A 13,174-nucleotide genomic window follows, 5' to 3' on the forward strand; every position below is an offset into this window, starting at 1 on the left:
CCATCTACTCCAGTAGTTTAATCAATGTCTTCTGAAGCGATCCAGTTGGCTTTGGGGGAGAACAGAGGGAAATATAATTCCTTTTTTACCATACATCTTGACAACAGTCTCATTGGCTATCATGACTTCAAGCTTGATTACACTTCCTGTAGCGCCATGTGCATGCGTCAAGCACTAGGATGTGTAATCGAGCTTGAAATCATGATTTTGCATAGAGACTGCAATGACAAAATGTACATTGAAAAAACAAAACAAGAAAAACCAATGCAGCAAAGGATTTATATATACATATATATATATATATATAGGTTGTTTATTTATTTATAAATAAACTTACGTGTTTAAAATTCATAGTCTATGTGAATAATGTTCAGACAAATTAGTAAATATGACTCGGCTCTGCCCTCTAGCGGCAAATCCATATATTAAACAATTCCCACTTCCCTTTAAAAACCACAAACAATTAACATAATCAACAAAATTTAGATATGTAATCCCCTTATGTCTGAACAATACTTCATGAATAAATTATGAGAAAGGAAAATCATCTGTCATACCCCAAAACTGTGATTAATATAGGATATATAATATATATATATATACACACACATTTTTTTAGCTTAATCCTATCAACCTCTAATGCTTGTATTATTCCCAATGATATACAAGTATTGCTTAAATACACAAGGTGTATTTAACAATTGTGCACCATTCCAAAGCTCAGTAGTCAGATCAGTATACCCCTTTCAATTGCCACTCAAAATATAACCCTAATTTTGATTTCTTTTGTCACACCTTGACTTGTTAAATTGACAGGAAACAGGAACTCTCCAAGCATCTCTGAAGACAGAATGAAAAGAAACTGACTTGATCAATGCAACCATACAACCTCAAAACATAACCATGTGTACTAACGCGAAACCTCAGGCACAACAGCAACAAGGAGAGCAACCATTTTTAGACACAAGGCATCCCCTTGAAAAACAGCTGAATAAAATATGTGCACACAAACTATCTAAACAAGATATGAACCCAGAAGACAAATTCAATCATTTCCAATTGATAAATGGAGCAAAGGTGTAAACAAGAAACAAATTTTGTGACTCAAAGTCTTGCTTTCATGCATTTGGGGGAGAACAGCAGAGTAGGAGGACATGACGAAAATGTACCAGGACTAAAGAGACAGCCCTTTATCACTCATTGTCTTTACAGAGAGAGTTCTCCTGTCAAACTTGTTTACAACAATATGAGAAGAATGATTTTTGTACTATGAATTTGGAGACTAAAGTCGGAGCGCGTTGCCTGTCTAGATTTCAGAGGAACACGTCCACTTTATTCTCCACAGTTTAAGGCATTGCATGTTTTAATTTACAACACAATTTTCAAATAAGAAAGAAAAGTTTTTATTATTTTTGCCTTTTTAAAATTACTTTCTAAACCCTGATGAAACAGTGGCACAACTTAGAGTCATAATCAACATTGATAGACATATCCTATTGTCACAAATAAATAGTAAAAATTGCATTTGCCATCTGTGGCAATTTATCCCAGAGTAGGCCGTTCCGTGACTGTGAATGTAAGATTTGTTTCACTCTCCATTTATCTGCATCTGTTGTCAATGTGGATGTGTGTGTTTCCATTTGTATTCAGAATGAACATATTGTAATGTGTCTGTGAATCTGAGCACTGTGCATTGTTGTTTCCAGGCAATAATCAGGTGTTTGTGTATATGCGTGCATGAGCACTAGTCCACTCCAAGGGCTTTGAGCTGTCTCTCAATCTCCTCATCTGAGATCCCATCTGCTTTGGATTTGGCGGCACTTGGGGTCTTTCGGCCAGTTGAAGGGGCATGAGCCATCTGCAAAGGAAACAAAGAATCCATTATGGATCCAAATATTATGTAAATGATGGTGTTGGTCATTATGATGCAGTCACTACAGTGTATGATACAGGAACATTTTATTTAACACTACTACATGATGAAAATAATAAGGATGAATAATTTTATAACCAATCATGAACAGGTATTTAATAGTTTTGCATGGAAAAAAATCTATTTTAGCAATAATGCACTGTACTAATTTTAAGTTGCACAACTACATATTTTCAAATCATCTTGTCAATTAATCAGTCTTAAGAAAGCCTTATATAATTAGCTGGTTTTGGGGTCATCGGTTCCCGATAGAAATGTTTGTTTTCAAGACATTTTTAATCGTTAGACTTGGCACACCACCTTAAAAATGCAATCCTCATGGCGGGACACTTAATCTGTGCAAGATGTGAAGCAATAGCTAAAGTCTTCTGTCTGAACATATATGGGTGATTCTCACAAATCCTTTAAAGAAAATGTCCTGGTCCTATTTTACTCATAACAAATAAGGAAATATATTTTGCATATAGAAAATCTAGCCAATATTTAGGGTCATTAAGATTTATTTTTAAATTTTTATACAGTATATCATAGCAGTACGCCCCTGGTGCTGCCTCTAATATTCTAGGCTTTTAATAAAAACAAATCATTGTCCAACAGCATGTTTGTTTTGTACTGTAATACAGTAAAAAAAAAAAAAAGACCATTAAGGAAAAGATAGATATCAGATTCTTTTAGTGCAGATTAGATATTCATTTTTCTTTTACTTTCTTGTTTTAAATACACAGTGTAGGCATTGGTTGATCAAGGGTACCCTGAGATCTGCCTTTGAGACTAAAATTAAAGGAAAATAAATTAAATAATGATTTGGATCATTTAATGTTTTCTTCTTTTCAATTAGCTGATGTCGTGCTCTTAATACCCGTTCTCCTGATTTTATGTATGTATGTATGTATGTATATATATATATATATATATATATATATATATATATATATATATATATATATATATATATATATATATATATATATATTATTTTTTTTAAATAGTGTGTGTATTACTATTTAGCACTTTGAATTGCTATTGTGTATGAAATGGCCTATATAAATAAACTTGCGACAATTATTATTGAAAACAATTAAAGTAAAACATCCAGAAATGTTATTGTAATGCGAATTGGGGGTAAAACGCACCTTAGTGTCCTGAAAATAACATCACAATTAAAAAAAAATCTTAATGGTCTTAAATATATGCTTCCTTCACTTTATGAAGGAAGGCGCACGCACGCATATAGGTAACTCTCGGGCAAAACATATACAGACAGAGAACAAACCACACTTACTGAGAGCAGACAACACAAGATGAAAACAAGTTCTTATTTTGTACATCTAAAACATTTTGCACTGCTGTTTTTGCAGTTCTAAACAACAGAACTCACATTTTACATGTTTGTATTGTATATAACAGGACATCACAAATGTATACTACGCATGTGTTGGGCAATTCCACAGAAATCTGAACCACATCATGGGAAAAATACAATTTTAATTAATTAAAACAAATTTGATTAATTCATTGCATATACAAATATTTGCTGAGAAAGCCCCTCATATAACATAATTCAATATGTAATGATGAAATAATTATACATAGTAATCTTTAAATATTTAAAAATGAGTTCATAGCAATCAATTTCACAAGTGAATTTCTCAATCAGTTCGAGATTTATTATGAGGGCTTGTTTAAGGACCCGTCAATGTACACCTACATGAGACAGATGCTTGTGTAACGTCTCAGGTGAGTTGCGTCATAAACACAACATTTTTAGGTCACATACAGTTTAATTCTTAGAACACAGCTTGAGATCCCTTAGTTCGAATTGGCGCTCCATCAAGTGTTTTAAATGCAAGAAGAACGTAATGCTTGTTTGTTTTGTGCTCCCTGCTGAAGTGTTGTTTTGTTCACTGTAATCTGCGCGTTGCCCATACAGCTGAAATGTCACATAATGCCCTCTGGAGTAAACAGGTGGTACTATAAGCTAGCATTTCTCAGGAATCTTCCTTATTACGGTCCGGGGGCATTGCGATTAACTGAGTTAAATTTTTTTAACGCGTTATTTTTAATTTAATTAATCACACTGAATTAACTTGTTAAATCGACAGCCCTATTATTTACCATGCCAATGTCTAAGTCAAAGTTTGCTGTTTGTGAACGTTTTGAACGGTTTTGGCTCATCGTATATAGGTAAGTGCAACTTTCACAACCGTCACGTCTGTAATAGGGATGGGCACGAGTATTTGAGTACTCGGACATGGCAGCAATGATCGCTCATGAAAACGATAATCGATAGTGATCAAGCATGATGTGACATTTCAACTAATTCGAAATCCAGTGACAATTACCTGACAACTGAACACAAACGTGCCAAAGAGGGGGCTTATTTTTAATTTTGAGATTGATTACGTTGTGATTGAGAGATTATCAGAGACTTCTCATAGCAAATAAACTGATACGACACTGCAATTCTATCGTTATGATAAACAAAACAAAGGGAGTGTAATTAACCATGTTTTGAACACCTGTCTCTGCAAAACGTTTGCTAAACACATTTTATTATCATTTAAATGTAAGAACTTTGGCTCGTTAATGGATATTATTTTATAAAAGTGAATGTTTGTCATTGACTGTAAACCTCCCTGCTCTATATAATCCCTGCATCTCGATGAAATGGGAGATGAAGATTTCCGCACGAATTTCCAAGTTAGATGTCCGATATAAAAGGTCATTCCGTTGCACTTTTTCCAGTTGAAAAAGTGCAAAAAAGACTCTCAGAGTTGAATGGAATGCTTCATGAATCATTACAGCAACAACAATACAGAGCATCGCAGCTTTCCTCACTAGAGCCAACATTTGGGGGACACACACTTACACAATATGCGTGTGGCAGTGTAAAGCTGGCGAGTGTTTCAAACAGCTAGACAGAGCGCAGCTAAATGGAACACAATCCAGCATCTGCAAAACTGAACTTCAACTTAACACAACTTTCAAGGGGATGAGTTTAAAGATTTTTTCGAGGGTTTTAACTTACAAACTGTCCAACAGCAAAAGCAGAGAACACTAAAAGCACTCCAAGTAAAGTAATGCTAAAATACGAAAATATATAACTAATGTAACTAGTCAACATCAATGATCGAATAGTTGGTTGTTGGACCACTAGTCGACGGCCATCGAGACCAATCCCTAGTAATCATAAATCTGTTTCCTTTGTCAGATCACTTAACGACAGTGTAAATGAACAGTTAGTTTACAAGGATTCAAGATGACCTACACAAACACGATCACAATTGGTAACACAATTTTTCAAATCTTACCTTTCCTGAGATCTCGATTCCGATTTCATCCAACACCTGGTTCACAATGTCCTGAGATTCTTCCTCATCACCAGAATCCTCAAAGATCTCATCCAGAGTGTCATTCACTTTAAACAGAGGGGGTGAGAAAGCCTTTCTTCTGGGATTTCTATTACATTTTTAAAAAGCCCATTTCAACACCCACAATGAAAATAAATAAATAACACATAAAACACATCTTACTCATCTCTTCTGTCATGTCCATCTTTGCTGTCTCCTTCTGGAAGTTCTGCAGAGTCTGCATGGTCTTTTTTGGATCCATCTTTTTATTGACAGCTTGCATTGTCTTAAAGTGCATTGTATTTGAGAAAGGCAGAGATGTAAACAAATGAGTCACAACTTGATTCATATGTCCATTTTAAAATGGGCCCCTTCAGACTAGTGCAGTAATGCAAAGAGTGGTGGCTGTGTATAAATATCGAGGGTTGCCACATTTGTGAACCGTTTTGAATAATTCATGAAAATAACTTACTTAAAAGAATGATTCACTGACAAATCGGACATCACTATGGATTGTGAGCAACTTTTACTCCACACAAGAGCTCTAGCTCATGCAATATTTAAGAAAAAAAAAAAAAACATACATATTCATTATACAAATTAACATGACTTTTCCAGGCCTGAAAAACACAATTTTAAAATTCCCAGATATTTGCATGGCCATGTGAACATCACTGCAATGTACCAATAATGCATTTATATACCAACAAATAATTTATTACAAACACTTTTCTGAAATATATCAAGAGCTGCTTGAGAGGCAAGTTAAATTAAAAGTGCAATTATGTACGACTACAAGAACTGAGCAAATAAATGAATCTTGAGTTTAAACAAAAAAGTCTCTTACTTTGGTAGTTGTGGCCATGGCTCCAGCCATCTTCATCTGGGAGTTCATTAGCTTGGTTTGTGTGGACATGGAGGTAACCTTAGAGCTGACAGCATATGTACGTGTTTTCTGTTTCCTCACTTGAACAAGCTGCTTGGCTAAAACCTTACAGGCATCTCTATTCCCCGTCTTAGCCATTTTCTTTATCTCCATCTCCTGTGATTAAAAAAAATTTAAATTGAAGAAAGCATTTGGAGCTTGATCTACTGACATTTTAATTGCATAAACAATTCTACCAGACAATCCTTAAAATCCAAAATGAGGCTTCATGTGATTGTCATTTGATCATACTTATGTTAATATGATATATATAAAGATATAAAATATTATATAACAAAAAAGTAAGAGATTCCACTGGCAACATCTGAAAGTGCATTCAGAAAGTATTCAGACCTCTTCCATTTTTTTTCACATGTTGTTAGGTTGCAGCCTTAAGTCTAAAATGCTTTAAATAATTTCTTCACATCAATCTACACTCCATACCCCATAAGGACAATGCAAAAACCAGATTTTTGATAACTTTGCAAATGAATAAAAACTGAACTATTAAAATAACTGACCCTTTGCTATGATACTTGAAATTTAGCTCAGGTGCATGCCGTTTCTCTGGATCATCTTTGAGATGATTCTACGCTTTGATTGGAGTCCACCTGTGGTAAATTCAAATGGACATGATTTGGAAAGGCACACGCCTGTCTACATAGGGTCTCACAGCTGAAAATGCATATTAGCGCAAAATCCAAGCCATTAGGTCAAAGGAACTGCCTGCAGAGTTCAGAGACAGGTTTGTGTCGGGGTACAGATCTGGGGAAGGCTACAAAATACATTTTGGCTGCATTGAAGGTTCCCAGGAGCACAGTGGTCTCCATAATTCTTAAATGGAAGAAGTTTGTATCAACCAGGTCTCTTCCTAGAGCTGGATGCCCAGCCAAACTAAGAAGTCAGGGGAGAAGGGCCTTGGTAAGAGAGTTGACCAAGAACCCAACTCTGGTCACTCTGGTTGAGCTCCAAAGATCATGTGTGCTGATGAGAGAAACTTGCAGAAGGACAACCATCACTGCAACACTCCACTGATCTGGGCTTTATGGCAGAGTGGCCAGATGGAAGCCTTTCCTCTGTGCAAGACACATACAAAAGCACCTAAAGGACTCTCAGACTGTGAGAAACAAGATTCCCTGGTCTGATGAAGCGAAGATTGAACTGTTTGGCCTCAATTCCAAGCATCATGTCTGGAGGTAACCAGGCACCGCTCATCATCTGCGCAATACGCAGAAGCATGATAGTGGTGTTTTTCAGTGGCAGGTACTGGTCAGGGTTGAAGGAAGGCAGAATGCAGCAAAATGCAGAGATATCCATAATGAAAACAGCGACAACGCAACAAAGCAAGAGTGGCTTAGGGACAACTCTGTAAATGTCATTGAGTGGCTCAGCCTGAGCTCGGACTTGAACCCAATTGAACATCTCTGTAGAGACCTGAAAATGGCTGTCCACTGACTGTCCCCTTCCAACCTGACAGCATTTGAGGGCATATGCAGAGAATAATGGCAGAAAATCCCCAAATCCAGGTGTGCAAAGCTTGTTGCATCATACCAAAAAAGACTTGAGGCTGTAATTGCTGCCAAAAGTGCTTCAACTAAGTATTAAGTTAAGGGTCTCAATACTCATGTCAATGTGATATTTAAGTTTTTTTTATTTTTATTGCAAAGTTATCAAAAATCTGGTTTTTGCTTTGTTTTTACGGGGTATGGAGTGTAGATTGATGCGTAAAATATTTTTATAAATAACTTAAAGCATTTAGCATAAGGCTGCGACTTAACAAAATGCGAAAATTGGGTCTGAATACTTTCTAAATGCTCTGTATATTGTTACAATGGCATAAATGGCCCTTTTATAAACTTTAACCTTGTGCGACAACACATAAATGTGTAGATGTTGAATTTTGTCTTCGCTATAAACAAATACATAATTTAAATTCATTTAAACCAACTGATCTCAGTTCAGGAGACTCTGGGTTATCAGTAAAGGATTAAACTTTCAACACACAGAGTCATGTAACAAAACAACAAGGTGCCGAACACAGCAGAGTTTGTCTCTGGGAGAAACGCTAATAAAACTACATCTGGTAAGAAACATATTTACGTTTTTACATTAAAACCTGTTTGAGTCAAAAGATAAGATTTTTTTGCAAGTTTATTAGGTGCTACTAGTTACAAATCAAAAAGGGAAATTGAAATTGCACACAGCAGTCAAGTTCAGGTCACAGGAGGTCAAATAATATAATCATGAGCGGAGTCCTGTAAGCCATAATCCAATGAATATGAACAGGCTCTCCGTGACATTAATTACTAGGGGTAGGTAATTTAATGTGTAAAAAAATTATTAAATAAATAATTAGCGCAACTAATGGACTATACTTTGTTTTCAGTTCCTGAAACGTCACTAATGATTTTTTACCCACTTCCAGTAGCTAAAATTGGCATATATTGTATCAATTTCCAGGCGGTACATGCTCAACTCGGCTGACATCCAAGGACAGAAACTGATTGTATGGAATAGTGTCCCAGGCATATTAAACACAAGAGTGTGTTTAGTAGAGTACTACTGTCAGAGAATGGAGACTTCACCCACAAGTGGTGAGCCAGGTGTGGGAGAGATGCTGGCAAGCTACCTTATCTATTTGCATCACCGAAAACGCTCCTATTTTTACATCCAAGTTGCAAATTTAATAAATGCGAAAAAGTATAATATTGCAAAAGCAATGTGCGAATAAAGCTGCGTTTCCATCCAATGTGTTCAAAAGAACAAAATTTCCAGAGAAATTCTAGCCACTATAACTCTTTTATTAATAAAATACTGGCAGAGAGCACTCTAAAAAGAAATTTGTCTCTTGTCTGGAAGTGACAAAATATACCAGCTTTTCGGCAAAGTTTAAATTTGTATTCGATTTATTTGCTCTGTAAACTCTATGCAGGCTTTGGAATTTCTGGACACCATTATTTCAGGATTACGACAGCATTTTGGTGTCATGTAAAAATTAATTATAAGCTTTCAAGAATAAAGTCATAACATTTTGGGAATAAAGTCAAAATCACAAGAATAAAATCATAATATTTTGAGAATAAAGTCAAAATTACCAGAAACGGTGCGTAATTATTACAACGATAGAACGAAGGGCCAGCAGCTTAATCGATGCAAGAAATAGATGTGGATGATTTAGTTAAATCATACTTTAGTTTAGGATTTAGCAACATTTCATCATTTGGCATATCAGTACGAAGTTATTATTGAGATCCGGACACTGCAGCGGTTATGAATTTAATTTATTGTGGAGAAAGAACCCGCTTGGCGTGGATGATGCTTGGGCTTGGTTTCCCAAAGCTCTAAGTTGAACATTAATAGCACTTAAAAGTGTACTTACTATAGCATGTTTCCCATAAGCATCTGTATCTAAGTAGCATGTAAAAATGCATGTAAATTAACTAGAGCTATGAACTGCTCATAAGTTAAGTGCAACTACATGTAATATTCTCGCATATCGCATTGACCACAATAGGCAGTCTCCACCGTCTGTGCATGCGACATGATTGGTGTAAATAAGGTCTAAAGATAGATCTAAATTTACATGACACTGTGCCGAGGAGGAGGTCGTGGCCAGGCTGTGAGGGTGCACAGCTGGCGCTGAATCCGGTGATCAGAGGGAGAGCGAGATAAAGGGGAGCAGGAGACACCAGTTCGAGAGAGACTCATGTGGCTGCACTGCATGTGTTTGTTTATGTTTGTTTTGTATTTTACATGAAAAGTTACGGTGACTGTTCAGCTTGTTCCCGCCTCCTACTTGCCCGACCTTTATCTGTTACAGACACATAATGCAGAACTGTATAACATTTTTTTGGGTTTCTTTGATAAGCATAATTGTAATGGCAATAGAAAGATATGTTCTTATTGAACAGATTTGCTTAGAAGACATATGTGAGTAATGTGACTGCAGTTTAAAACTTAAATAGGACAAAATAAATTAAAAAATATGGTTAATAAAAGGAAGGTGAGAGTGTGCAATGAGTGATTCATTCACCCTCTTCCACCCAGACATGCATAGCTGGCTTTTCTGTTGTCTGTTCTTCAAAATATAATACTTTGTTTCTTCAAGCTAGTGTCTTGGTCTATAGTTCAGCCTACTGATATCTGTAATTTTAATCCTGTTGTTTGTGCATCTGTTCAGGTCCCAGCCAAAGAAACAATATGTTAGGCTATGTGAGAGCCCATTTTGCTGCACACTGCGTACATTCATGTTAAATGCATTTTTTTGCGTCACTTGAATTAATATCTATGAAGTTAAGAATTAATACATTTGAACCCCCTCTTACTAAAGACATAGTTATTTCTGTAATTAAATTCTCTAAGAGTTAATAAATTTCAACAACTTAACAACGTTACAAACAAATTCCATGTTTGTCAGTATGTTCACGTTTTACACGTATGACTCACATTGCATGCAGAGAATGCTTATTGATTTCAATGCGATTTTTTTCCACACTTCATCCTTTGAAACCATGTACAATGGATTTCCAGTGATCAAAATGTATTAATATAATTTATTATATATCCCATTGTATCTGATAAACTGTGAAAGATGTGAGAACATTATGTGTAGTTGCCCTTAATGGGTTTAAGAGTGGATCATAGCTCTAGTTAATTTACAAGTATTTTTCTGTGCTACTTAGATAATGATGCTTTTGGGAAAGCTGTAGTAAGTACAATTTAAGTGCTACTAATGTTCAACTTAGAGCTTCGGGAAACCCAGCCCAAGCATCACCACGCCGGGTGGGACTGCATGAACCTGTGTCCGGTGCTTTCTCCAGAATATATTAAATTCATAACAGCTGAAGTGTCCAGATCCCAATAATAACATCATACTGATGTGCCAAAAGATGAAAAATGTAATCTTTGTTGCTAAATCCTAAACTAAAGTATGATTTAACTAAATCATCTACATACATTTCTTGCATTGATGAAGGACATCTTGTAATCCTAATAAATTCAATATGAGTTTATTTGGTAAATGTGTTTACATTGTTTATGTGCATTTCTACTTATCGGCCAAAACAAAAATCCACCTCAAGCGAGCATATATATTTGTATGCAATTTTTTTTTTTTTTTTATTTGCATCTTGGTGTTTCCATCAAGCAGTTTTTATGTAATATCCCAAAATGTGCAAGAAAATTCATGGATGGAAACCCAGCTACTCACTGCCATCGGAACCAGTGTCAAATGCAAAATAGTGTCTGCGGGACAAAGACTGAATGGCAGGCAAAGAAAATAATAGTTTTAAGATTTTAAAATTCAGCAAATTCTATTTGTTTTGCATCTGTATACAAACAATGCATTGGCAGTGTACACTAAAGTTTATCTTGCCAATAAAGCTTGATATGAATTTAATCTACATTTATGCATTTGGCAGACACTTTTATCCAAAGCGACTTACAGTGCACTTATTACAGGGACAATCCCCCCGGAGCAACCTGGAGTTAAGTGCCTTGCTCAAGGGCCCAACAGTGACATCTTGGTGGTGCTGGGGCTTGAACCCCCGACCTTCTGGTCAGTAACCCTGAGCCTCAACCACTGCCTAACCATTTGATTCCATAATTAAACAATTCCACTGGAAAATGCCAAAGGATTTTGACAAAATATAATTACAGCATGCCCACTGATATTATGGCATGTATACATATAGGCTACTTGCATCAAAGATTTATACCTGTAAAATATGTCCAATTTAACCCTATCCACAATATTAAAATAATGACTAACCAAGTTCTTTGAGACAAAGTATAAAATAAATAAATTTACAATTATATTTTACTCTGTTTTAATATGCCACATAGCATGATTTATTGTGATTAATCGTAGAAAACGGTGTGATTATTTTATTAATTTTTGGTTTAATTTACAGACCTAGTAATTACATAACCTCATGATCTAACACACCTCATAGTTGAGAAAGGGAAACTTTTGGTTCCATGTGCACGTCACATTGATGGGTGGGGATTCTTACCAGTTGTTTTTCCTGTTTTTCCAGTGCTGTCCGGTCTTTTGTAATCTGTCTCTGCGTTCCCCGCAGCTCTTTGTTCTGTTCTTTAATAACATCTGAGAATGAGAGGAGATATGGTTACCGATCACCACTTTAAAGTATTAATCCTTGAGAAATGTTTTTCAGTCAGTTTTAACACATGAGTTTAAAGCTCCCACATCTATAAAAGGTGTTTATGACCAATACAGCCGTGATCCATTGATTTCTAATAGATTTAACAATAAGAGATGATTTATAGGCCTTAATGCGTAACTGATACTCATACGTCTAACAGTTTTCCGACTTTTAGTCAGATCAATACATCGTGCAAGAATGTTTTCCGTGGCAACTGTCCAAAACACAAATAGCGTTGCTATAATTTGGCATGAAATCTGATGTATTAGACTCCACAGTTGACAAGCCCAGCAAAAAGAATATCCTAAACCAGATTCAATTTATTAAACAACTCGACAGTACTACCGAAACCAGTTGATGGTTGAGGCGAGATGTGTTGCTGGGCTCCTATGACAAACAAACAAGCCCTAGAGGGACGTAAAACTTACCATCTACAGTCTTTTTCTTGAATAACGAAGCCATGGCTGTAACAGCCTCTGTCGACCACGACAGTAAAATAAAAATAAGTATATTCCAAACACTAATATCAACTGAAAGTGTCGCCTATCAAAATATCATGACCATTTCCTGGTTTTGGGCAAGTAGGAGGTGAACTTCTCTGGTCTTCTGCAGCGATCATTTAGTTTTGATTGGTGCAAATGTCTGTGACGCTCCAGCCAACTTATCCAATTATAACCTCAACACGACAAGCACCACCCATAGATCTGTGTTTCACAAATCAGAGGTATTCCTTTGAAATATTCACTACTGTCTACGGATTGGAAAGTTTACTTTATAACATTTAGACACATTTTGAACGACA

The 13,174-nt window shown here is 35.9% G+C and overlaps 1 protein-coding gene across 1 annotated transcript; it reads right to left on the minus strand.

Annotated features, from left to right (window-relative positions):
- Positions 1-291: 291 nt before the first annotated feature.
- Positions 292-12,968, minus strand: LOC127644015 (charged multivesicular body protein 2b). The gene is made up of 6 exons (XM_052127007.1): positions 12,801-12,968; positions 12,223-12,314; positions 6,131-6,325; positions 5,467-5,569; positions 5,245-5,351; positions 292-1,858 (listed from the first exon to the last, which is right to left on the minus strand). The coding sequence occupies exons 1-6, from the start codon at positions 12,832-12,834 to the stop codon at positions 1,745-1,747; spliced, it is 645 nt and encodes a 214-aa protein (XP_051982967.1). The 5' UTR covers positions 12,835-12,968; the 3' UTR covers positions 292-1,744.
- Positions 12,969-13,174: the final 206 nt, after the last annotated feature.

Source organism: Xyrauchen texanus, chromosome 5 (genome assembly GCF_025860055.1).
Source record: "Xyrauchen texanus isolate HMW12.3.18 chromosome 5, RBS_HiC_50CHRs, whole genome shotgun sequence".
Classification (NCBI taxonomy): Eukaryota; Metazoa; Chordata; class Actinopteri; order Cypriniformes; family Catostomidae; genus Xyrauchen; species Xyrauchen texanus.